General features: G+C 42.6%; 1 protein-coding gene across 2 annotated transcripts in view; it reads left to right on the top strand.

Moving 5' to 3' along the window:
- Positions 1–2,039: 2,039 nt before the first annotated feature.
- COP1 (COP1 E3 ubiquitin ligase) overlaps positions 2,040–17,683 on the top strand; it is a 124,406-nt gene continuing 108,762 nt past the window's right edge. The window contains exons 1-6 of one of the 2 annotated variants that reach the window (XM_039730279.1): positions 2,040–2,499; positions 9,280–9,339; positions 10,823–10,920; positions 12,336–12,400; positions 14,765–14,884; positions 16,893–16,961. In XM_039730279.1, coding sequence (XP_039586213.1) covers positions 2,168–2,499; positions 9,280–9,339; positions 10,823–10,920; positions 12,336–12,400; positions 14,765–14,884; positions 16,893–16,961 — 744 coding nt within the window. In that variant the 5' untranslated portion in view covers positions 2,040–2,167. Of the gene's footprint in view, positions 2,500–9,279; positions 9,340–10,822; positions 10,921–12,335; positions 12,413–14,764; positions 14,885–16,892; positions 16,962–17,683 lie in introns of both variants that reach the window. The other variant, XM_039730278.1, reaches the window with a different exon arrangement.

The raw sequence follows: 17,683 nt of genomic DNA, 5'->3' as shown, positions 1-17,683 counted from the left end.
GAGTTTTAGAGTGATAAAGTCCCCCCTGAGCCTCCTTTTCTTCAGCATGAGTCCTCACAGCTCCCTCAGCTGCTCCTCAGAGGACTTGTCCTCCAGCCCCTTTCCCAGCCCTGCTGCCCTTCTCTAGAGCCACTTCAGCCTCTCAAAGTCTTTCTTGCAGTCAGAGGCCCAGAACTGGACAGAGCACTTGAGGTGAGGCTGCTGCAACCTCAGGTCCACCTCCACAAGGCCACTTCTCCTCCAGTCTGTTGCACTGCCTGGGATTCTTGTGACCCAAGTGTAGACTGGGCACTTGTTGAACCTCACACAATTGGCCTCGGTCCACAGATCCATTTCTTTGTGTGGGGCTGCACGGCACGGGATAAAGCTCAGCATGCTTAGAGCTGCCTTTTGGGGCAGCTATCTAAGGTAGAACATCCTTGAGAGACCCATCAGCCCCACCCTTCAGAGGATCTCTCTGTGGTGCTGGGGGCTCAGGGAGTGCAGGGAGCGCCTGTGAGTGACAGCCTGGCACATTTCCCTCTGAGGCCGGCTGCCCTCCCTCCCCTCAGTGCTCTGAGGGAGATCACAGAATCACAGACTCAGGCTGGCTCGAAAAGACCCATGAGGTCATTGAGCCCAAATTATGAGAGAAAATCATCTTGTCAACCAGACCATGGCACCAAGTACCATGCACCACGTGCAGTCTTTCCTTAAACATCTCCAAGGACGGCGACTCCACCACCTCCCTGGGCAGCCCATTCCAATACATAATCACCCTTTAGCGTGAAAAAATTCCTCCCTATGTCCAGCCTGAACCTCCCCTGGCACAGCTTGAGGTTATGTCCAATTTATCGCTGCTTGCCTAGGAGTGATTCCCACCCTAACTGGCCACAACCTCTAGTAAGGTAGTTGTAGGGAGTGAGAAGGTTCCCCTGAGCCTGCTGAGCCCCCCAGCTCCCTCAGCCACTCCACAACAGAATTGTGCCTCAGGATTGTGCACCGCTAGATGTGGTGTCAGGGTGAGCAACTGCAGGCGCGGCTGGAAGCCGCTGGCCACGCTGGGGGCCGAGGTTGTGAGCAGAAAACCCCAGCCCCCAGCAGCCCCGGCTCTGCCGCTCCGTGAGGGGAGCGCGGCCCCGCCCCGCCCCGCCCCGCCCCTCAGGGCGCGGCCCCGCCCCGCGCACGCGCGGCCGCGCTGTCCGCCTGTCAATAAAGCTTGAACAAGCGCCGCGCCGGGGCCGCCGTTTTGGTTTGGGTTTTTTTTTATTGTGGGGTTTTCTCATTTTTCTTTTTTTACCTCCCCTGGCACAGCTTGAGGTTATGTCCAATTTATCGCTGCTTGCCTAGGAGTGATTCCCACCCTAACTGGCCACAACCTCTAGTAAGGTAGTTGTAGGGAGCGAGAAGGTTCCCCTGAGACCCCCCCAGCTCCCTCAGCCACTCCACAACAGAATTGTGCCTCAGGATTGTGCACCGCTAGATGTGGTGTCAGGGTGAGCAACTGCAGGCGCGGCTGGAAAAAACTGCCCCCAGGATTTGGGGTCACTCTCCTACTCTTACCTGCCAAAGGGGCTACAGGGAATTCCAAGCTGGGATTCTCCAGCTTTTTGAGTGGTTTGAGTCCTTCTGAAGTCAAACAAATCAAAAATACATTAGAAATATCAGATTACTTCTAATATTAGAAATAAGCAAATTAGAACTAGGTCACAGCCTCAGAAAATGTTTTGAAACTCCAACACATCAGGCACCAATTTAATGTAGAATGTTGCAAACTAATGACGGTTTTATTTTATGGAATTGCTCTGCAAAACAGACCTGTCCCTAGGCTGGGTTTCCTAGTCCATCTTTCCATTTTTTTTTTTCCATTTCTTTCAACTTTTTTTCCATTTTTAGCTTAGCTGGCTAATTTTATTTTTAGGTCTGATGATGAGCAGAGTTCAGCGGATAAGGAGAGACTTGCCAGGTAGGAGAATGGAGATTTCAAGCATGGACAAGCAGAGTTTTTCCTTTCCTTAATGTTTCTCTAGGCATCCCTTCTCTTTTTTTTTTTTTTTTTTTTTTTTTTTTTTCCCCCCCCTCCCCCCCCCTTTTCTTTTTTTTTTTTTTTCTTTGAAGGAACTTTATTCTCCCCTGCGCGCACGGGGATGCGCTGAGGCCGCTCCGCCCGGCCCGGCCCGGCCTCGGCATGTCGGGCAGCCGCCCGCCGCACCCCGCCGTGCCGCCCGCCGCCACACCGGCCTCATCCTCCTCCTCTTCCTCGTCCTCGTCCTCCTCCTCCTCTTCGGCGGCCATGGCCCCCGGCTCGTCCTCCTCGGGCGGCGCCGCGGCGCGGCCCGTGCTGGTGGCGGCCGCCGTGTCGGGGTCGGGCGCGGGGCTGGCCCGGCTGGCGGCGGGGGCGGCGCGCCCCGGCGGCTCCTCGGCGGCGCCGGGGGGCGGCGGCAGGAAGAGGCCGCTGCTCACGCCGCTCTGCAACGGGCTCATCAACTCCTACGAGGACAAGAGCAACGACTTCGTGTGGTGAGCGCGATATGTCGCGATATGCGGCGCGGGGGGTGGGGGGAAGCCGGGGCGCCGCCATGCCGTCGGGAAGCCTGGCGAGTGTGGAATTGAGGCGGGAGGAGGGAGCAGCCGGCAGCCCCTGCTGGCGCTGGAACGGCTGCTGCCCTCCGGGGATTGTGGCTTTGGGGTTTTCCCTCTTTTGTGCCTCTCTCTGTCAGAAATAGCGAAGCCAGCAGGGCTGGGGAAGTGATTGTCCCTGTGCTGGGCTCTGGTGAGGCCACTCCTCCAGTGCTGTGTCCAGTTCTGGGCCTCTCCGTTCGGGAAGGACATGGAGCTGTTAGAGCGGGTCCAGAAAGGGGAAGGGGCTGGAGCACCAGGACCAGCTGGGAGGGGAGATGGGTAGCCTAGGGAGGAGAAGCGGCTGGGGTGGGGGACTTTATCACTTTTTAGAACTTTGTTACAGGATGTTGCTGCCAGGCGGGGATCAGACTCTTCCTCTCTGATGGCTAACAACAGGAGAAGTGGACACAGCCTTAAGCTGCGCCAGGGGAGGTTTAGGTTGTTAGGAAGGACTTCTTTTTAGAAGGGTTGATTATATATTGAAATGGGCTGCCCAGGGAGGTGGTGGAGTCATTTTCCCTGGAGGAATTCAGAGAATAACTGGACATGGCACTCAGCTAGTTGACACCACTAGTTGACATGGTGTGGGGTCATAGGTTGGACTTGATGATCTCAGAGGTCCTTTCCAACCTAACTGATTATCTGATTTTGTCTGGTTTTGGCCCTGTGTAGCAGCATTGCCTCCACCCTCTCTATTTTTAAGCAAAATCAGCTTATTCCTGGCAGGTTCCTCCTTGAGTGCACCCAGGTTGTTGGAAAGGCCCTGCAGAAGGAGATGTTTCCTCACAGCTTTCTGACAACATAGCAACTGCCTTGTTTTCCTGGACAGTGTGACCTCGAGTGGTCTGGAGCCCTCTCATCTTGGGAAGAGGATTCAGCAAAGGATTAAGTGGCTCTGTGGATGGGACTCCAAGGAGCCTCATGATCGTTGTTAGCTCCAGAAAAAGTTGCTTTGGTTTGCCTGTGTTGGTGGGAAAGTTTGTTTTCCTGGACAGTGTGACCTCGAGTGGTCTGGAGCCCTCTCATCTTGGGAAGAGGATTCAGCAAAGGATTAAGTGGCTCTGTGGATGGGACTCCAAGGAGCCTCATGATCGTTGTTAGCTCCAGCAAAGCTGCCTTGGTTTGCCTGTGTTGCTGGGAAAGGTTGTCTGGTTTGAAACAGCAATAAGTTTTGTGTCAGGCAGGCACCTAAAGCCAGATCAGTAGGGGATTTCTTCTGTGATGGTTTAAACATTTTTCAGATGTTGTGTTCTAGCATCCAGCTGTAGCTCATGGCTGGAAATTACCTTTCAATGCAATTGGCAAACTAAGGCCCATGGTTTGAGAACTGTTGGTAATTTGCAGTTTTGGAGAGAACCTGTTGCTGGTGGGTTTCAAACCTTCCAACATAAGAAGTAGGTTTGATTTTTGTAGCTGGCTGGATGTGCTAAAATGTGAGAACAGGAAGTAAAGTTAGGTCCTTAGAGAGAAAGGCAAACAGGGAAGAGGTAGTGGGAGAAAGATCAACTTGTAGGCAAGTCATGTATGGAAAGGAAATAGTAAAAAAAAAAAGAAGATTATAAGTGGGCCACAGCTTCCAAGATGATTTTGACAGCTCTAACATAAGCTCTAACTTACAGGTGAGGATTGGAGGCGAGGCATCTCCCAGAGGACAGGTATTGTCTCAGAACCCTGCAGGCTTAACTTTACAGCTCGTAAAGTGTTTAGCAGAGTTGATAGGAAATACCTTTGCTACTGAAATGAATACCTGAAGCTGTTAAGAAGTTAGTGGCAGAAAAAACTAAGTAATTCTTGTTGGGAATAAGCAGTAGTCAAAAATTACTGCTTGTTACTGTAGTTAGTAGTTTGCTCAGTAGCAGAATGGGAATGAGAGGACAGCTGTCATCAGCTGATGCCCTGCTCTGGTTCTAGGCCATGTTGGGTGGATTTAAGAGCTCTTGGTGTGAGCTGGGTTGTTCACAGGTTTTCTGGTGATAGGGTATGAACACAGTTACAAGTGCCCATTCTCCTCTGTTCCCTCTTCTCTTACACTCTGGCAGTAGAGTTCTGCCAGCATGGCTCCCTGCCCTTTCCAGTCAGCTCTTATTTCCTATTTTGTTGGCTGTTGTAAAAATGAGGGGTTTGGAAAGGAAATTACACCCATAACCAATTTGTAGGCTTGATGTATTTTTAGATGGTTCAGAAAGCTGAGGTTCTTGCTTTTTTTCTGCAGGTAAGGAGTGTGCATGCTTCAAGGAGAACCTGTAATTAGTTGTTTTCTCCTCATTGAGAAGCACTACTGACTGAACAAGTGAGAGGAAAGAAATCAGCCCAGTAGTACTCAGGGCAAAATGTCTTCTCTTAGTATTTACAAGAGCCACACTGAGCACACTGAAGTGCGGGTCAGAAGCTTTAAGAGCAGACAACGATTATAGTTAACTTGGGTTTTTCACTGCTCTATATTTCTGTGGGTTAACGGGCTTGTTCTTACTTATTATTGTTCTAGCTTCAAATAACAGTATCCATTTTCTTTATTTGAGTTAGCAATACAGTTATGTAGAAATAAACCAAACTGGGCAGCTCTGGAGTTTTGAGCAATGTCCAAGAAGGCAGGTGTGTGTTTGTTTAAATAATTGATTTAAACAAGCTTTACATATCTCAATGTGAGAAACTGAAGTTTCCCCCATGCCCTTTTTGCCTCTGTAAAGATAGTTCAAGATGCTGCCAGCTGCAGAGAGCACTTGATAATTTTTCTGAACATGAGCTGTGAGTTGCTTTTAGCCACAGCTGTAAACTCAGTGGTAGATTATGCCTGTACCAGGTGGAAGGTGGGAAAGAGTAAAGAAGTTTAGATGAGTTTTGAACATCAAGGTGCAAGTGCAAATTTCCTCAGTAATGTTAATGTGTGAGACCTCCCTGCCTGTTTCTTTTGAAACATTGTCTCAAGTGAGGCAGAGGCTCTAGAGTAAACATTGTCATGTATTGCTGCTTTGGGTTGTGAAATGTTTAGCAAGTGCATGCTCAGGAGTTTGCAAATGTCTCCTGTTTGTGGTCTGTGTCACCTGGAAATGTGCAACTCCAGTCAGGACTGCAGGTAGGTCTGACTTAGTGGACAACTTTATAATAAAAGGGAAAACTTTGTTTCTCTTAGTGCAGGCTGCAGAATATGAAGGTATTTTTGTGCTGCTTTTGTAGCCAGGTGTCTTTCCACTTGCCTGGAGAGTGTCTGAAAAGGGACTTCTCTAATCAGGTGATTTTCTGCTGCTCTGCAGTGTAATTGCTTGGTTTTCCCAGGCCTTGTGTTTGCCCTCCCAATGAGTGGTTGACTAAACATCTTTAAAACCAGTTACTATCTGCTTGGCTTCCTGGATGGAGTGGCTCTTAGCTGTCTTTTCAGTGGCTGCTTCATGCCAGTCCTTGTTTCTGAGCTCTGGCACAAATCATGTGTGGAAGAGGGGGTGTTGCATGATCTGGAGTTCAGCACCCAGTGCCACAGCTCAGCTGTGATAAGGGCTGTATGCCACCTGGACTTGCAGGTTCATGGGTTTTCAAAACCAGTTCTTTCCTCACCTGGTTACCTGTTAATCCAGGCATGGGCTGAGTGTGGTTGTTCCCATTTTTGTGGTCTGGAAAGCAATTTTAGTAAGGAATATTGCAAATTTGCCCTGAAGTCACAAACTAAAAACACAGCAAGCAAGCTGTTCACATACCATGTACAAGGAGTACTTACTACCTGTTGTTATATTAGAGCTATATAGTGAGTGGATCTTTAACCTGGCCACCTTCCATGGGAAGGACAGAGCCTGCAGCAAGTCCTGGTCTCTGATTAGACCAGAGGGGAGCTGAATAGGAGGCAGGTACTATAATAAATCTTGTTTGCTGTTGAAGTGTGTTTAAATATCATAGTGACCACTTCAGCTAGGTGTTTGTGTAGCAGTGGGGTGACATTAGCACTCTTGAGAGGTGCCTGGAAAACAACTGGTAAAACTTAGAGCTATGAACTTGATTAAAGTAGATGTTTAAAATGTTTGAGGTCTGCCCTGCAGAGAAAGAATGGTAAACCTTTGCAGTGCTGGATGAAAAAAAATAGTGTTTATTAGGTACTGATGCCTTATTTCCCAGAGATCAGTGACATTTTTGACTTGCTGAAGTTATTTGCATCCTTTTAACCAGACTGCTGCTTAAGACAAGTAGACAATAAGTCAGCTCATGCACAGAGGCCTTGATTTCACCATACTTCTGCTTCCCTGTTGCAGTGTACACTACAAACTGTAATATGTTGCAAGTCCCCATCACTCCACTTCTTTCTTAACTTTCCCTTTGTGTTAGGTTAGCTTCAAACAGCTGTTGTGTAGCAACTTTCACGTGTTGCAGTCAGCTTGGCTTCAGTATATATTAAAATATATCAATCTTGTTTCCACTTGTAAATCAGGGAGCATTTCAGGGGAAGGAGTTCTTGATGGAAACTTCAGTACCTTTAATGATGTCCCTGGTACTGAATAGCTCTATTTGTTGGCTCAGATTGCTTTTTCTCAACTATTTTGGCTCTGTCACTTCTCCAGTCAAACTGGTATGAAGGAGTAGTTTGGGAGCAGTGATCTCGTGTGCCTGGCATGTTAGGAGGTAATCTTCCTATTTTAGCTCTGATTTGTGATGTTCTCCTGCAGACAGAGGAACATTACAGCCTTGTTGATTGCTGCAGAGCATTGGGAGCATCACCTCTGGCCCTGTGGGGAATAGCAGTTTCTAGCATGGCAGAGCACACACCTCAGTTGTACAGTGTGAATGGAAGAAGGTGAAGAAGTTAAACTGTTCATCACCAGTGCCAGTGGGGAGAAACTACCCTTAGATACTCATCTAAACCCAAGTCTTTGACTTCTCTTTTAAAGTCCAGCTAACAGAATTCAGAGACACCTTACCTCCTGCTAATAATCAGCCCATGCTGGCTGAGTTTGTGATTTATTCTGACTAAACAGTGCCTTGAAACTAAATAACTTGAAAAAATTGACTTGGACTCCAGAAGTTGGTGCTACTCAAGACAAGTGTAGAAGAAGGTCTGTCAGGGTGGAAGAGGGACAGGTGTATATTAATTAATCTTGAGGCCTCTCTTGACATGGCTCAGTTGGTTCAGAGAGTAGCATTCTGGTTTGTTTTGTTTGCCTTTCTGTTGTGTTTGTACAGGTCATTTGGTGGAATATTTAGGACAACCTGGCTTGTATGTTAGGCTGGACAAACCTTTCAGGATAGCTGTGTTTTACAGTATGGTGATTCAGAGCAGGGGCTTGCATTAGCATCACAGCTTCACATCTATGGATTAAAAAGTATTTAGGAGGTGTTTCCTCTCCTGCCTTTTTAAAGATTTGTTTTCTAATGGGGTAACAGCTATACGTATATAGAGGATATTTTAGTATACTCTAAAATAGATTACAGAATGGGGAATGCCTTTTGTGGAGATGCTCCCCTCCCCTGCTCAGACAAGCACTGCTTTTTCAGTCTGATCTGAGTTTTGGATGCAAAAAAGATTCCTGCTTTGCAGAAGTTGTTAACAGTTTATTAACAGCTCCTTCGGTGAGAACTTTCTTGTTGGCAGAAGGTGGGAGGAGGTTGTTTCTGAAGAAAACAAGTGCTGGTGAAAGCCTCTTGGAATGAGGACTGGTGTGGACTTGAGGGAGTGAGAGGAGAGCATTTGGATCTCTGTAAGGCATTGAAAACGAGCTGAAGCTTGTGACCCAGCTGATCCATGTGTTATGTGCAGAATTGTGATGTTGCTGCCCATGGCATCTTGCTGGATGGCTGGCAAGACCTGGGGATCAGTATGTATGTGGCAGCAAATCCCACCAGATATCAGGGAGAGCAGCCACAGGAGTCACTGGAAGTACGATGGAAGCAGCTTTCCTCTCCTTTCATTTGTGTTTCATTTTCCTTTCAAACATGTCACAGACAGAGGAGCCAGGTTTCTTCCCCTGCCCATCTCACTGGATTCCTGTCTCTTGTTGTGCTCAGGTTCCTGTGGAGCACTGCTTGCTAGCACATCCTTCTCTTCAGGTCCCTGCTTGGTTCTTGGCGATCCCTCACAGAGAGCTGGCTGTGCTCTGGTCTCTAGCTGGTTATTCCACCTTTCCCATCTTTGCCTTTGGATCACCTGCTGCCTATTGGTTTCATCTTGCTCTCCTGCAGCCCCCACCCTGGCAGTGCTCTGCAGGCACATCCCCCCGTTTGCACCTTCTCCACCCATTTATTAGTCCTTGTTCTCATGACATCATTGTTATTGCTGATCTGCTCTGCCTCTTCGTGCCACTTTTAAAAATTATACATAGCTATTGGCTGGAAAAAAAAAAAAGAAGATACTAGTTTTGGTATAATTTATAAATCGTTGGAAGGTTCTTCTGCAGCCTGGCTTGTTGAAGATTCTCTGGCATTGTTTGGGTTGTCTGCAGGTGTTAAGAGCTTAAGGGTGAACACTTACTGGTTTCTAATTGTAGCAAACTGCAGTATCATTCAGAGTTCAAAGAACTGTGGATTGCCCTTTTGATCTTTATACTGCTTGGTTGCTGTTGCTCTAGTAGGTCCTTTCATTTTACATAGAGGAGATTATTACCTAAGCGTAATTAGGTAGTTGCTTTGAGTTAATAATTCTTTTCTTCATATTTCAGCATAAAAAAATACATCTTTCTGATTTTTGTTTTGCTTTCTTTTCAGCCCCATCTGTTTTGATATGATTGAAGAAGCCTACATGACGAAATGTGGACACAGCTTCTGGTAATACTTGGTTGCTTGTCGTGTATAAAATGTCCATCTCTCACAGCATGTGCAGACAGGTGTTGCTGTGATTCCCTTTTATTCTGAGTTTCTTTTCTGTCAGTCTTCTGTCCCTACACTGAAGGAGGTCGAAATAAATTTTTAAAAGACGGATACTTGTTAAATTAAAAAGAAAAAAATCCAAGTATGTTTAAGAAATAGTTCTGTGCCACCATATTTCCTCTGTAAAGAAATAGAATGTTCATGAACTGCTGGTAACACTATCCAGAGTCAGAACAGTTTGTTAATTTACCTCTGTTGGCATCACCTCTATAGAGGTGTTGAGAGCAATGCTGGCAGCTCCTCCTTGCCTTTGTGCAAGACTGTGCACAGTTTGAAGTGGCTTGTACATTGTATATTGCAATTATTTTAAACCTTGTAAGACAGGATATGCTTCAGGCTTTCCTGTTGTATTGAATTGCCCTGGTCCCACTTATTTTTTCAGTGTGTTATCTCTGGCTGATGAGGAGCAAATGTTTCATGGAGAAGTGCAAGAACCCTCTAGGGGCATTTCTGGAACCACTTGCTACTTCTCCTTTAGGAATTGGTTTAAATGTTGAACCATGATATCCTACTGTGTCCTGTCTGTTACTTACACATACTCTTATGGTGTCTGCTAATTAGAAATAAACCTTGTAAGAAGTAATAATATAGTTGTACAAAGTACTTTCTCAAGCAGCAGGTTCAGGTAACTTTCAGAAGAGTTTTGATTTGTAACAGGTAAGATAGCAGCCGATTTTGTGCCCTCTGTGGTAACACTTTAGCCCTGTGACCTGTAACTTTTTAGAGGGCCAAGATGAGAAACACTGAAATACCTTTATTTAGAAGGAGTGGAGCAACGTTACCATCTGGTGTCTATCAGGAGCTGACATCAAGCAGGCTCTTAGTGGGATGCTTAAACCTGATGTCAAAGTGCATCTTCTCCTTCCTCACTCCCTCAATTCAAGAGTGAGCACCTCTGAAGTCACTGATAGCGAGAAAAGCAGCTGTGGGGGGAAATATGAGAAGTTGGTGAAGGTGTTTCCTCTGCTCAATTACCTAAAATGCTTTTAATGTTGATTGCTAAGTATTCAGCTAATCAGAGTTTCTTCTGAGTAATTCAATCTGTTTGCTACCTCTACCTGTGGAAGTGGTGGGGAGCATGAATTTGAGATGGTATTGTGGCTGGAGTATCCACATTGCAGTAATCCTCGGGGAATTAAGAGTGAAGCACTTGACCAAATTTTGTAATCCTTGCCAGAAATCTTTGCTTTCTGCTGTAGCACACTCTGAGTTCAAACACTGGAACATTTTGACTCCACTGTAGGTTCTTGGCAGCACAGTTGTTAGCTGGCAACACAAACAATGCACCTTGTCTAAGACTGGTATTATTTACCTTGTGCTTCTGTTTTGTTCCTTCATGTGGGCTCACTTGTTTTGTTTCTTGTTTTTTGTTTTTGAACAGCTATAAATGTATTCACCAGAGCCTGGAGGACAATAACAGATGTCCCAAATGCAACTATGTTGTGGACAATATAGATCATCTTTATCCCAACTTCTTAGGTGAGCTTTAGGCTTCCTTGCCTGAGAAACATCTTAGTTGTTAAGGAAGGCAGGCACTTGTAAATTTGTCCTGTAAATTATTTTAAATTAGTCTTCAGGATGTTGGTGAGCTTTAGGCTTCCTTGCCTGAGAAACATCTTAGTTGTTAAGGAATGCAGGCACTTGTAAATTTGTCCTGTGAATTACAGTCTTCTGGATGTTGAAAATAAAATAAAATCCAAATATCAGCCCCTTGGTTGTCATTTTTATATAAAAAAGGTTAGTACTATAAATTGTTAATACTGCACTGCCTCCAGCAGTTCTGTGTGCTTAGTGACAGTAGTGAGATTAACTTGCTGCTGTTTCCATACTGTGAAAAGCAAAGCTGTTTTTCTTATGGCTAGAGATGTGAATCTCTTTACTTTTATTTTCTTGCACTCTTGTCTGCCTAGTAATAAAGAACAGGCCCTGTTTACAAAGCTTGGACACTGAAAGGGTGGAGGCTGTATTAGATACTGTGCTATTTTGGCTGCAGTAGTGAGGCCCACGTGATGGATGTAGGTGTAAATTAGATACAGAGAAAATATTCATAGATATACCTATATGCAATCCTAATTGCCTCTTAAAGAGGGAGTACATGTTGCTAGGTGAAAATATAGTTTAAAATTTAGTTTTGTGGAGAAAAAATTAAACACATTGCAGTGTAAAATACCATATTAGAGCAAATGTGGATTTCATGCGCTGTGATACCCATTTAATAATAAATGTCTGAAAAGCCACAGTAGCCAAGGAATGCTTCAGAAATGGGCATCCTGATTTAGACCTAATCATATTGTGCTGGAGATGGTGCTGAGGCAGGGCTTGGAGTACATGTTGGGCCAAAGAGTGTTTCCATACCTCTGTGTCCAGGGATTTGAGGTATGCGTTGGAGGGGGAAGAGCTTGTGTGTATATGTGTGCAAAAGGTTGAAGTTATCTTTCTCTTTGCATTCTCTAGATTGGTGTAAAATTAAATTATAGCAAAATATATCTTTATAAATGCACATAATTCAAAGAAAAAGTTGTTCTATTCAGCTGTGCTTAATTTTTGGCCTGTAATAGAACATTACCTGATTTATCTCCCTCATACTCTTCTGTGATATACTTTTGCCTTGGAGTTTAAAAGCTTTCTCGAGGAACCATGGGTGTTTAGGAAAAGGAACTGAATAAATTTGGAGAATGTGTAGGCTTTGTATTGATGACTTTTTAAAAAAATCTTTATATAAGTTAGAAAAAACTACCAAGGAATAAAGTGGTAATGGAAAAAAGTGGAGACATCTGTTTTAATTACTGATAAACATCTTGCTGTGGAATTAATAACTAAAGTAAATACATTCGTATATTCTGGTTTGGTGAACTTTAAATCCATCTCTTTGACATCTTATTTATATTTTTTAGTTAATGAATTAATTCTTAAACAGAAGCAAAGATCTGAGGAGAAAAGACTCAAACTGGACCATTCAGTGAGTAGCACCGTATGTTCCAACTTTTTTACTTTATATATATTTAATGATTCTGTACAGCATTTGTAATTACATGACTTAACTGACAAGAGATTGCACTGTTGAGCTGATGCTTTAACTTGCTTTAAGAGGGAATAATACCAATATCAGTGGCAGTAGATCCCTTCTACCTTGTTAACTCCTGTTCTTCCCGCCAGCAATATGTGCAGAGAGAAGCTGTGTTAGCATAGGCAAGTGTCCTTTGATGTATTGCATATAATCTGGGAAACTGCCCATGGAAGTACACTTGTTTAAAGGTAATAATTTTTGTTGAGTGTTGGAAATTACAGCTACAATGAGAGCAGTGAATGATTAGGAGTGCCACGGGCTCGTCTGATCACATGTGAGAAGCTGTGTTCCATCAGGAAACTGGAGGGATGCTGATACCAACCACAAGAGGGAGAAAGATGCATTTGGAGTCTGGTGTTCTGGTTCAGATGCCACATAACTGCCTGGGTATCATCTAGATATGCTTCATGTCACAGAATCAGAGCAGGATCTGTGTCCTCAGTTCATCAGCACCTGTGGATGCTCTGGTGCAATATGATCAAAAAGAATATATGACATGAGCCAAAAAACTTGGATGTTTGACCTGCTATGTTTGACATCTTTGTCTTTTGTAATTCATAAATAAGATTGCAAAATAATATTAAAAATCATGGAGCACCTGTTTTTAAAAGCTTATATTAAAATGGTATGAATTTAAGGGCTGTGTTGCAGAAGCTGGTGCTGTCAGTGTTTGAAAAGAGCATTCTTTAAAGATTCATTGGTTTACTCACAGTAAATTTTTATATTCATTATAAAATATGCATATACCATGTTTAATATAAAATATGCATAAACCAGATCTGGTTTGAAGTGCACACAAGTGACCTGAAGGCATATACAGTAGCTTCTTGGAAATTGGTTTTACCCTTTAAAAGCAATGCTTGTAGATGCACCTATGTATGATAACTATCAATAAGTGGACAATCTGCCATGACTTCATGCCCAAAACAGTGGTGTGTCTACCTTTTGGCAGCAAATAAAAACTAGACATCTATAAAAAGAGTAAGGTTGCTCCTGTGCACCTACTTTAATGTGCCTTGTTACTTTTAGCATTAAGGGAAGTCATCCAAGACACATTGCAGCAAATGCAATAGTCATGGTCTCATTAAGAAGTCATGTTAAAGCATGTTTGAACATTTGAGTAGTTTAGCAGTAGTACAATTAACTAGTGCATAGTCTGTTAAAATGTGTCTCAAATTCTGTTCTCTTGCTTAAAAATCATGGGTTTTTCCCCAGTTACTGCAGATTGAAATTGAGTTTTTGGCCCGAGTAGTTTTCCATAGGTTCTGTTGAGCACTGTATGAAAAGTTGTGCATTCTGTATGGTTGCTACATATTTTATTTTTCTTAATGTACTTGATACAAAAAGGCTACAGCCCTTGAGAAAATATTTGATTTAGACTGGATGGTATTTCTAGTTCTTGCTAATTTAAATAAATTGATTTAGTGTCATAGCTTTTTTAGGACATGATTTTTTAATCCAGCTTTGTTTCTTAGATGTTCTTTAGACCTCTCAGCTGTTCCTGTTGGTTCCTGAAGCTTTTTGATGTAAAGCTGCTAGCATTAACCTATTATTCTGGTTTTCCTGTGCCTAAAGATACCCTTTTTTTTGCTTTTTTAATTGATAAGAAGAGGAGAAAAGAGCCTTCAGGGAAGCATGGGCTGTATAGCAGTATTTTGGTCTGAGGAGTCCCCCACAGCTCCAAGCAGTTTAAATGAGATCAACCTGATGAGCTGCATCTTCTTCCCAGCTTACACATTTCCCTTACACTTAGGAGGAGTAATATGAAAGGTGATGGTAGAAAAAATAAGCTGATACCACCCTCTTTGATTTGAGTTTAGCATGAGGGTTTTACCTGTTACTTGATCTTAAAAAAATTAAAAGGTATTGGTGCATTACAGTATTTCAGATGTAATCCACCTAAGCTTGGATAAATGTGGAGGGTTTTTTTTCTCTCCAGAGAAACGTGTTCTCAGAAGCTGGGGCATAAATCAGATAAAATTGTTGCTGTGAAATAATCTTTTCCCAGCAGCAGCAAATATGCTTTCATGAAGCACAAATATATTCCAAATAAGATAAGAAGTTCCACAGTAGGTCAGAGGAGCCATATCCTGCACACATGGCGGAATTGGGAATCTGGAGACGTGAAAACTGGGTTGCAATTTTACAAAGATGAAATATTGCTGTGTTGCTTTTAATAGCTTTTGTTGGATGGCTTATGTAGCCCTGGATGGCTTGGGCTCACCATCTCTTCCACATCTCTTGTTCTCTTTTTAGAATGGCCACAGGTGGCAGATAATTCAAGATTTGTTGGGAACTGATCAAGACAATCTTGACTTAGCCAATGTCAACCTGATGCTGGAGCTGCTGGTGCAAAAGAAGAAGCAGTTGGAAGCAGTAAGCAGTTTCTCTCATTTAAATGAACACTGTGTGTTTAGAGGGTTTTTTTTTCCTTTTGATACCTTTTCCTGGAAGCAAGATTCTGTTGGTGAATTAATTGCTCAGTATTTTCTCTTGTGTTTTGGTGTTTAAAAGGTGACTGTTTTGCTGACCTTTGTAGTGAAGTAACATTTCAGCTGTGATGTCCATAACATGCTTATAATGCTGTTGCTGGCAGGGTTGTATAAACAAGCAGGGAAACCAGAAAAGGATAAGAGAAAGTTACTCACAGAACACAGACAAGCACGTGAAGAAGTTTACTAATTGTCTGTTGCACGAGTAAATCTCAGATCTTTCTTAGTAATAAGGATGAAGAATTCCTGAATATAGATTAAAGAATAAACACAGTGAGCATGTGAAAAGGATCACACCCTTTAGGTTCTGCTGGAACCCATAGAATCTGAATGACCACCTTTCCTGATGGCTTTTTCAGTATTTAATGCTTGAAAGAAAAGTTCAGATGTCATGTTTATGAAGCTGGTTTGAAGATTTAGCCAATATGAAGCAAGCTGTTCCTATGATTTATCTGAAATGTAGTTGGTTTGGGTTAGTTCTCCCTGTATTTGGCCATTCCATGGTGTTCATTTCAAGTGATCATTTTCAAGTTATAAGAACCAGACCTTATAAATTAGACTGGATTATTACAGAATTTGACCCAGTGAACTTTGAGTAGGAGGGTGGATTTTGACAGTGCTTTAAAACAGGTGAGGAAGAGTTGTATTTGGAATACCTTAAGTTATTCACTTTTACAGAATCAACATTTACAACTTGTAGTTCTGATGGAAAGGAAGTAACCCCAAAATGTGCTTGACTGTCGGCAGAACTGTGATGTTGCCTTATTGCATGGGGACTTGTAAATATGTTTCTTGTGGTTCAGTGAAGTTTTGGTGGGGGAAAAAAGAGAATAAAACTTTTTTTCTCTGTAAACCATTTTGTATGATTTGTGACAGAGCTGAAGCAAAGAAGGCATATGACTGAGTGTATAAGTATTTCTGAGTATGAATATCTTCCAAGGACGCTAAGCCTAAAAAGTGAAATCACACCTGACATTTAAAGAATAATTTAAAAGCATTTTTCTTGTCTAGCTTTACTTACTTCACACTTATTATTGTCAGATCATGAGGAGTAAAAAAATAGCTGTAGAAAAGTAGTATTTTTGCATTCAATGTCTTTACTTTCCCTGTCCCCTCTTCCTTTCCTGGATTTTGTGTGCTCCTATGTCTTGGTTCTTTTTGACTGTATGTTTACAATCCTTTAATAATAAATAATAAATAAAATAATAATAAATAAAAAATAATGTAAAAATAACTTGGAATGCTGTGATATGATTAGGGCAATATTAATGCTGTTTTATAGGTCTTAGATATTTTTCCTCTTGTGGTTCTCTTTGTCGTGCCCTGTCAAGTTCTTGGGTGAAAATACTATGCTGATGGCTAAGGTAAAAAACCTGTTATGAAAAATATTAGAAAAGGATGGTTTATTTTCATCAGTGACTTTATTGTTGTCTTTTACTCTGGAGAAACCTTCAGCAGTAACTTCTACGTAAGCATAAATGTAAATTTTGGGGAAAATGTTTTTTGTTTTAATATAAATACTTCATCCTTTAGTACGTTGATCATGAAGTGGATGCTAGGGATCTTCCAGGGTAGAAGAGTCTGTGAGGAATCTGTATTCCAAAATCTATTTCAGGTGCAGTAGCCAAAGAAAAAAAGAAGCATTTCAGCTTATTAGTAAGAACTGTTACAAGGACTGTTGCCTTCACATAACTTGTTGTGAATCAAACAGAGCTTTAAGACCTGTGAGATAAAGTAAAACTACCATTTTTAGAACCTCCTTAAGCTATTTTCCTCTTGGTAACTTGTAAATGAAAGTAATTTTTGTGCTGTGGATTTCTGTATGTAAAATGAGTATTTGTTTCTCTTGATGTACATGGAAGAGTAACACTTCCTTATTTCCTGTGTTACAGGAGTCCCATGCTGCCCAATTGCAGATCCTTATGGAATTCCTTAAAGTTGCCAGGAGAAACAAACGAGAGGTAACTTGCTTTGTGTTTCAGTGGGTGAAGTGCTGTCTGCTGCTTTCTCCCAGTGCATTTCTGTTGAAGTGCTGTGTTAGCCTGGCATTATTTCTGCAAAGAACAACTCACGGCATGTTGGGGGAAATCTCACACAGAGGACACATGGGTTTGAAGGAAAATTAATCTCTTTATGTATGACAGCTTCAATTTTTAATCATTTGCCTTCTCATCTCAAGCTGGTGAAGCATGTGGGAATACAGAGACTCCTTGGTGTAAATGAACATCAGTTTCTTGAAAGATTGTTTTCCCAACACAGAAAAAAATCAAATATTGGGAAGGAGTGAAATCATGAAATCATTTTCACTACCAAGTTTTTTCCTGTAGTTTATCAAATAGCATGACTAATGTGGTGACATAAAAGAATTAATATTCTGTGTTTTTTTCCTTATTTGTCCTAAAATTAGTGTCTCAAGGAATGTGAAAGTGTTTTATAATCAGGTACACGTGGTTTGGGACTCTTCCTTTTTAAGGTCATCCAGTGCATAAACCCTAATACCACAAATAGCCCAGAAACCTAGAAAAATGATCATGAAAGCAGTAGAAGGATGAGCTCCCTTCTGGTCCATCTTTTGAGAAAAGATGTGAAGAACAGAAGACCCAACAGTGTGACTATAACGTCAAACTCAAAATCATGTATGGGTGTAAGAAGCCTTGTCCAAGAGTGGATTTGAGGGTCTGGT

The sequence above is a fragment of the Passer montanus genome, unplaced genomic scaffold (assembly GCF_014805655.1).
Source record: "Passer montanus isolate IOZ18808 unplaced genomic scaffold, ASM1480565v1 scaffold71, whole genome shotgun sequence".
Taxonomy (NCBI): Eukaryota; Metazoa; Chordata; class Aves; order Passeriformes; family Passeridae; genus Passer; species Passer montanus.
Note: the sequence above shows the minus strand (reverse complement) of the source record. Positions and strands in the feature narration are given on the sequence as shown.